The 8107-nt window shown below is 38.9% G+C and overlaps 1 protein-coding gene across 1 annotated transcript; it reads left to right on the plus strand.

Moving 5' to 3' along the window:
• The first annotated feature begins 411 nt into the window (after positions 1 to 411).
• Positions 412 to 5754, plus strand: LOC130239164 (gastrula zinc finger protein XlCGF8.2DB). Its single transcript, XM_056470231.1, has 2 exons — positions 412 to 953; positions 2681 to 5754. Exons 1-2 carry the CDS (start codon positions 815 to 817, stop codon positions 3484 to 3486), a joined length of 945 nt encoding a protein of 314 aa, XP_056326206.1. The 5' UTR covers positions 412 to 814; the 3' UTR covers positions 3487 to 5754.
• Positions 5755 to 8107: the final 2353 nt, after the last annotated feature.

The following is an 8107-nucleotide window of genomic DNA, read 5'->3' on the forward strand; positions in this document are numbered from 1 at the left end:
CTCACTATTCTGCTGCCTAGGTCGCCTCTATGGACGCGCCGGTGTCCTGACATTTTATCCTTCCCATCAGAAAATGCTACCAATTAATAATTGGATGGTACTGAGGTCAGGGTTAGGGATTAGGTAGGTTAGGGCGATTTTACAGCTTCATATCACACTATTCTACATTAAAATTTACACTGCTAGCGAAATCTGATGGGTTGCATACTTCGTCATCAAAATGTGCTGCCTACTTTTAGAATGGGAGGTCGGACAATCTGACAAGGTTGGCCAAATCGACAGAACGCCGACCCTGTTCATGTCCCTTCAAGATCAGAATAACATTTGATGATCAATACATGTTTATGAATATTACCAGTGTCAAAAATAAAAAGGTTCAACAGAACAGAATAACCTTTTTAATTTTGTAAGAAATGCAGAATTCAAAATCTAAAGGTGAATATCATGTCCCCTCAGTTATTTAAATATTTAGGATTTGCGTGTTGAGGCCACGCCCCTGGCAATCCCCGCCCACTCCACTAGGTGGCGCTGATGCTGCAAAACTGTTTACAACCGTCACTAAAACTCCAGAAGAAGAACCAACAGCAGTAGCAGTAGCTTAGGTGTGTTTCTCTTAAACATTCTGTTAATTTATAGTGTAAAACAGCAGATAATAAACACAAACTGACTCTGGATCTGTTCAGAAAAACACACATCTACTGTCCAGCAGGAAAGAGCGCGAATCCAGTCAGAAAGCGCGCGAATATTCCTGCCCTGCTGAAGGCGACGGAGACTCTTTTCCTGTCAGAGCGAAATAAGTGTGTTTTATTATGAAATGATGTCTTCAACACACACTGCTGTCAAGACTGAGTTTATAAAAGAGGAGAGTGAAGAAGTGCGGATTCCTGAGCCGTGTGGAGATGAAGAAGAAGAAGCCTTAACCCTGAAGAAGGAAGACCCGGAGCAACACACAGGTCTGTGGACGATTCCGTTATTGTTTTTAGCCATAGCAGCGAATCAAGAAGGATGTATGACCGCGATAATCTCCTCTATATAGAAAACTGCATTAAGTTTTTACTTATGATCAATAATAAAGTCTTAGAACCCTTTTATAGTGGATTAAATAAGACTTTTGTCCATTAATAGTCAGATTGCACTCATTTCCTCAGCATTAAATAGCAATGACTTCAACACGGTGTTGTTTCTAAAACAGGATTTCTCTTATGGTAATTCTGTCAAAATTATGCTTCAATATCATGTGCCATTTTCTTATGGTCGCTGTTGTTTTGGATACATCTGGCCCCTTATTATCTGTTTTGTTAATAGTTGGATTAATTAATTTTCAACCTTAGAGTTCTGTAAAATATATATAGTTATGAAAAGTGCCCGAAGTTACCATCTGATCATTTTCCATATTTTAATCTTCTAATATTTGTATTAGGCCTGTTGTGTTGTTCATTTCTGCACTGACACCTCAAATGATCATCAGAATGATCATTATTGATCTGCTTGACTGTGTTGTGTTGTGCTGAGATAGGATAGAGGTAAAGTTTTATATTCGCACATTCGTTCACTTTGAGTATTCAATCGGAATTAGCATGCAAGTATGACTTCTAAACAACATCAACACTCTCTAATTCACAGTGAACAATGTTGTACTTTGATAGTCATTGACTGCTAATATGATTTCCCTATTTAGAATTTGCATCGAATACTTTTCTGAAATTATATTATTAAGGAGAATGTCTGAATATCCGAATATAAAACCAGCTTTACCCCTATCGAGAAATGCACAGACCCCCTTCTTAGACTTTCATTAGCATTCTCAGTCTACATTTTTTTAAAGGCCATAACTGATTAAAACGTAGACTAATATGATTATTATTTTAATGGATCAAGCAAAAACAAGAAGTGAAATGCATTGTCAAACTAGGTTGACAAATAAATTAAAAATACAAAAACTGACTGTAGTATAGACAGTAATGTTTCTAAAATTAGGCATTTTGGTGGGTTTTAAACAAACGAAAAACATAAAATTGTTGTTTTCAACTAAACCACACCTTAAACAATTCATTTTAATTAATCTAATCTAATCAGTATTGTATTTGAATTAAATATATTAATTTATTTAAATATATCTTCTGTAAGGTAAGGGGTTTCATTCATGGAAGTCTCCCCAGTCACTGTCATTAGTTGTCATAACTCTATTATTATTATTTTTAATCAATTTAAGTTAATAAATGCACATTTCAGAGGGGGTGCAATTTACAGCAGGGGTGCATTTGTCGGCACAACACTGGTTCATCTGTTAATACTCTCTGTAATTTAAGCCTATAGTGCACTCTAGCCATCGTTTTTTTAAATAGATTGATTGATTCAATAGATCGATTCCTATAAAACTTGACAACTGAAATGAGGCTATGCATGAGAAAGTCTGACCTCTCTGATCTATATTTGGTGACGATGTCTGTGGGTGTCAAAATTAATGCACATTTTTTCTTTACATATTTATATATGCTGAATAAAAAGTGTATACAATTATATTTGGCTTTTGACACATTATTTAAAATATGTGGCTAAGAAATTAAACTTTTTTTTTTGGTGGGGCCAGTGAAAGTGAGTAGAAAAACTAACTTGAATATAGTTTTAAATTGCCCCCACACATGCGTAACAGTTGTTGTGTGTGTTCTCCTCCCTTCAGATCAGCTCGAGGTGAAGGAGGAAGCTCAGATGGAGGAAAGTGAAGAGCTGAACGATGACGAGGATCTCGGGGATTATGAGCCGCCTCAGTTCTTAAGCTGCTCAAAGATTGTGAGCAGGTTTTCACAACTACGAGTTCAGAAAGGAAAAGGCTTCTTCTTCTCCTGCCTGGAGTGCAAGATGAGCTTCGAGACTAAGGAGCATCTGATGGAGCACTTCAGGATCCACACTGGAGAAAGCTCTGCACAAACACACACCAACACATCACAGAAACAGCCGATGTTCTGCCATCAGTGTTTCAGGAAGTTCTCCTGTAGGAAACATCTGCTGGAGCACTACAGAATACACAAGGTGGAGAAACCCTTCTCCTGTGAGCAATGCGGGAAGAGTTTCGCTTATAAACAAAGCCTGAACAATCACACTAAGCAGCACAGGGACTGCAGGCGACACGTGTGCCAGGACTGCGGAGCGGGTTTCTCTAGTAAAGACAGTCTTACTGATCACATGAGGATCCACGAGATCGAAAAGCCGTTCCGCTGTGATGAGTGCGGGAAGTGTTACACCTATAAATACAGCCTGAGGTACCATCAGAAGGTCCACCGCCCCCCCAAGTCGTTTGTGTGTCAGCAGTGCGGACGCAGTTATTCGGATAACGACAGTCTGACAGGGCACATGTGGAGCCACACCGGAGTCAAAGCGTTCCGCTGTCAGAGATGCGGGAAAAGCTTCACCATAAAATCCAGTCTTGATCAGCACATGAAGATCCACAGCGACCTCAAGCCCATCTCCTGGTTCTCCTCAGATTAAAGCTTCTCAAAGTCTCCAGTGTGCTATATACAGTGCATCCAGAAAGTGTTGACAGCCCTTCACTTTCTCCACGTTTATGTTCCAGCCTTATTCCAAAATGGATTAAATTGATTGATTTCCTCAACATTCTACACACTATCCCCCATAATGACAATGTGAAAAAAGAGTTTTTGAAAGTATTCACAGGCTTTGCTCAATACTTTGTTGATGCACCTTTGGCAGCGATCACAGCCTCAAATCTTCTTGAATATGATGCCACAAGCTCGGCACACCTGTCTTTGGGGATTTGTGCCCATTCCTCTTTGCAGTACCTTTAAACCTCATTGCCTCATACAGCTATTTTCTGATCTCTTCAGAAATGTTCAATAGGATTTAGATTTGGGCTCTGGCTGGGCCACTCAAGGACATTTGAAGCCACTCCACTGATATTCTGGCTGTGTGCTTTGGGTCATTGTCCTGCTGGAAGATGAACCGTCGCCCCAGTCTGAGGTCAAGAGCACTCTGAAGCAGGTCTTCATTCAGGATGTCTCTGTACATCGCTGCATTCATCTTTCCCTCTATCCTGACTAGTCTTCCAGTTCCTGCTGCTGAAGAACATCCCCACAGCATGATGCTGCCACCACCATGCTTCACTGTAGGGATGCTGTTAGCCTGGTGATGAGCGCTGCCTGCTTTTCTCCAAACGTAACGCCTGGCGTTCACTCCAAAGAGTTCAGTTTGAGGCTCATCAGAGCAGAGAGTTTAGTTTCTGATGGTCTGAGAGTGCTTAAGATGCCTTCTGGCTAATTCCAGGTGGGGAGAGTCTTCCGTCTGGCCACTCTACCATACAGGCCTGATTGGTGGATTACTGCACAGATGGTTGTCCTTCTGTAAGGTTCTCCTCTCTCCACAGAAGAACGCTGGAGCTCAGACAGAGTGACCATCGGGTTATTGATCACCTCCCTGACTAAGGCCCTTCTCCCCCGATCACTCAGCTTAGATGGCCCGCCAGTTCTAGGAAGAGTCCTGGTGGTTAAACATCTTCCACTTACGGATGATGGAGGCCGCTGTGGTCATTGGAGCTTTCAGAGCAGCAGAAATGTTTCTGTAACCTTCCTCAGCCTTGTGCCTCCAGACAATCTTGTCTCTGAGGTCTACAGACAATTCCTTTGTCTTCATGCTTAGTTTGTGCTTTGACATGCACTGTCAACCCTGGGCCCTTATATAGACAGGTGTACGCCTTTTCATTGAGCACAGGTGAACTCCAGTTAAGCTGCTGAAACATCTCCAGAATGATCAGTGAAAACAGAATGCTGAGCTCAATCTAGAGCTTCACGCCAAAGGCTGTCAATACTGATGAACATGTGAATTATTAGCTTTTATTTTAAATAAATTTGCAACAATTTATAAAACTTGTTTTTTCACATCATCATTATGGGGGATAGTGTGTAGAATGTTGAGGAAATCAATGAATTCATCCATTTTGGAATAAAGCTGGAACATAAACAAATGTTGAAAAAGTCAAGCGTTATCAATACTTTCCGGATGCACTGTATACACGGATGAAGTCCGAGTTTTTAGCCCTCCTGTTAAATTTGAGTTATTTTATATTTTATCCCAAATTTCTGCTTAACAGAGAGATTTTTAAACACATTTCTAGACATAAAAGTTTTAATTATTCATTTCTAATAACTGATTTCTTGTATCTTTGACATTTAAAGGCTAAACTAGGGTAATTAGGGTAAAGTTAGGGTAATTAGGCAAGTCATTGTATAACAGTGGTTTATTCTGGAGACAATCCAACACTAATATTGCTGAAGGGGGCTAATAATATTGACCTTAAAATGACTTTAAAACTATTAAAAACTGCTTTTATTCTAGCTGAAATAAAACAAATAAGACTTTCTCCAGAAGAACAAATATTAGAGGAAATACTGTGAGAAACTCCTCAATCTGAGAAACATCATCTGGGAAATATTTGAAAGGAAATGAAAACTCACAGGAGCGTAAATAACTCTGACTTCGTCTGTATGCACAGTGCTTTTCAGCCACCAGTAAACATCTGATTTTCTATTGCAGGGTTACTCTTACAGCATCGATGTTGTAATGTGACCCGCCGTTTAATAATCTTATTTTGTATTTGTAGATGAATCCTAAATCTGTAGCGAACACAAGGAGAGCCTGCCTTATTCACATCGCATGTGTTAAAACATTATGGGTTATTAAAGGTGTCTTCTTGGGTTATTAAAGGTGTTTGCTGTCACTGCTTGTTCAGCATTAAAGGGAGAAGGTCAGTGAGAGTGTTTCTGTTTTCATCAAGTCTGATTAGAACAAACACAATTCATTCATGTTGATCATTAGAGGCTGCTGGAGATACTCACACACTGCAGACACACAACTGGGTTTATACCACGCACAGCAGTCATTTCTGCATAATAAGAATATGTTAATATTCCCAGAACGTTCCCCAAACCCTGGTGTTGTTTACCCCTCTGTATCTCAGTATAAGCCAGCACTGCAGAGGCTAAATAACCCTAATAATCAGCTCTAATAGACCCCATCGTGATTTAATCTATCGTTTAGACTGATGAATACCAAACATAAAAGGAATTACTAAGAGTCGTCCATATGTACGTTTCATTTTTACAGGGGTAAACAGATTTGACATTCCCTCAGCATTAAATAAAGACTTCAGTGCAGTTTCTGGGGTTTTTACAACATTTATTCATTGACATTTAACATTATAATTAAGATATTATAAGCGACACAAGAAGGTTGCTGGTTTGAGTCCCAGCTGGGTCAGTTGGTGTTTCTGTGTGGAGTTTGCATGTTCTCCCCGTGTTGGTGTGGGTTTCCTCCGGGTGCTCCGGTTTCCCCCACAGTCCAAACACATGCACTATAGGGGAATTGATGAATTAAATTAAAGTGTGTGTATGGGTGTTTCCCAGTGTTGGGTTGCGACTGGAAGGGCATCCACTGTGTAAAACATATGCTGGAATAGTTGGTGGTTCATTCCGCTGTGGTTACGCCTGATGAATAAGAGGACTAAGCTGAAGGAATTGGATGGAGAGTTTTGAGCCACGTTGATCAGTTGATCCAATCACAGTCCTTTCTGTTGAGCAGGTGAACACAATAGCCAATCAGAGGGGTTTAACAGTGCTCAAATGTTAGCAGGAAATGGACATTTAAAATGTTTCTCCAAACCTTTTGTCATCCCTGCATTCTGAATTACTGAGATGCACATATATATGTATATATATATTAGGGATGTGATGAGGCGTGTAAACACTGTAATCAAAATATTACAGTCGTGTAGGACTTTTAGCTGCATTTTGCAACCGTATAAGCCACATACACACACACACACACAGCTGTTTGACACTATTATCTGCACCTATCAGTGAAGGACCACAGACACCAGTCGGTAGAGTTTATAATGAAATATTTAGCAGTGTTTGCATATCCATTTTCATTAAAATAAATGTAAAATAACATTCATTACAATTAATTACAATTTTAATTGCATTAAAGCACCTAAATTGTTTTGCATTTTGTGATTTTTTTTTTTTTTTCAGTTGAATAAAAATGTAATTTACGTTCATATATTAGCAAATATTGAGCTAAAATGTAAAATTATATAAAAATACTATTTTCCATTCAAATATTCGCTAAATATTCTGCAGTGTTTGCATGTTTAGGTTATTGAATTCATTTAAATAGAAGTAAAATAACATTCATTACATGTTTAATTAAATATATATATATAGTTTTGCAGTTTGTGTTTTTTTTTTCGATTGAATAAAATATTTTCCATTCATGTATTTCATCATGAAGATTTCTGAAAAATAAAGTAAAAATCTCATCTCTTTCTCGTGAATCAAATCTCATGACTCGTCTCGTGGAGTAAGCATCTCGTCACACCCCTGATATATATATATATGTGTGTGTGTGTAATGTCTATTTATTTACCGTTCCTCCTGTAAAACACATATCTAATCACATGTAGGGTTGTTTATAGATGTATGAATTCATTTTTTCATATATTTTCGTTATTTTAGTATAAAGTTTTGATGAATCGTGCTTTATTTGTGAAAACATCCATACACACATCTTACACATAAGTGTGTGCACACTGAGAGTCAGTGAATGACCCAGTGTCTTGCTTTCAGAAATGAGTTAGGAGTGATACACGCTGAGAAAAAAAGGCTTTTTTATTTGTAGACAAGCAAAAATATGATCTTATTTTCAGAAATATGAGTCAAAATTAAGTGAATTTTTCAAAATAATCTCATGTCAAAGCAAAAACAAGATTATTTTGCTCTCCCCGTGGCAGATTATTTAGATCACAGGTGTCAACCTGCATTCCTGGAGGGACGCAGCTCTGCACAGTTTTGCCCTAATCAAACACAGCTGATCAACTAATCAATGTGTTCAAAAGAGTCTTGCGCACCTTGATTAGTTGATCAGCTGTGTTTTATGAGGGTTTGAGCAAAACTCTGCAGAGCTGCCTACTCAGGAGTTTGAGCACCCCTGCTTTAGATAAACTCCCCTGCAGAGTCCTGTCCACTCCAGTAGGAGGCGCTGATGCACTAAACTTTACCACCGTCACAAAAACTCCAGAAGCAGCAGCAGAAGAAGAAGA

This window comes from Danio aesculapii, chromosome 2, assembly GCF_903798145.1.
Source record: "Danio aesculapii chromosome 2, fDanAes4.1, whole genome shotgun sequence".
Classification (NCBI taxonomy): Eukaryota; Metazoa; Chordata; class Actinopteri; order Cypriniformes; family Danionidae; genus Danio; species Danio aesculapii.

Coding starts and splice junctions, on each gene's coding strand:
- LOC130239164 (XM_056470231.1), top strand. CDS start 815: ATGATGTCTTCAACACACACTGCTGTCAAGACTGAGTTTATAAAAGAG. Junction 954..2,680: donor AGACCCGGAGCAACACACAG/GTCTGTGGACGA, acceptor TCCTCCCTTCAG/ATCAGCTCGAGGTGAAGGAG.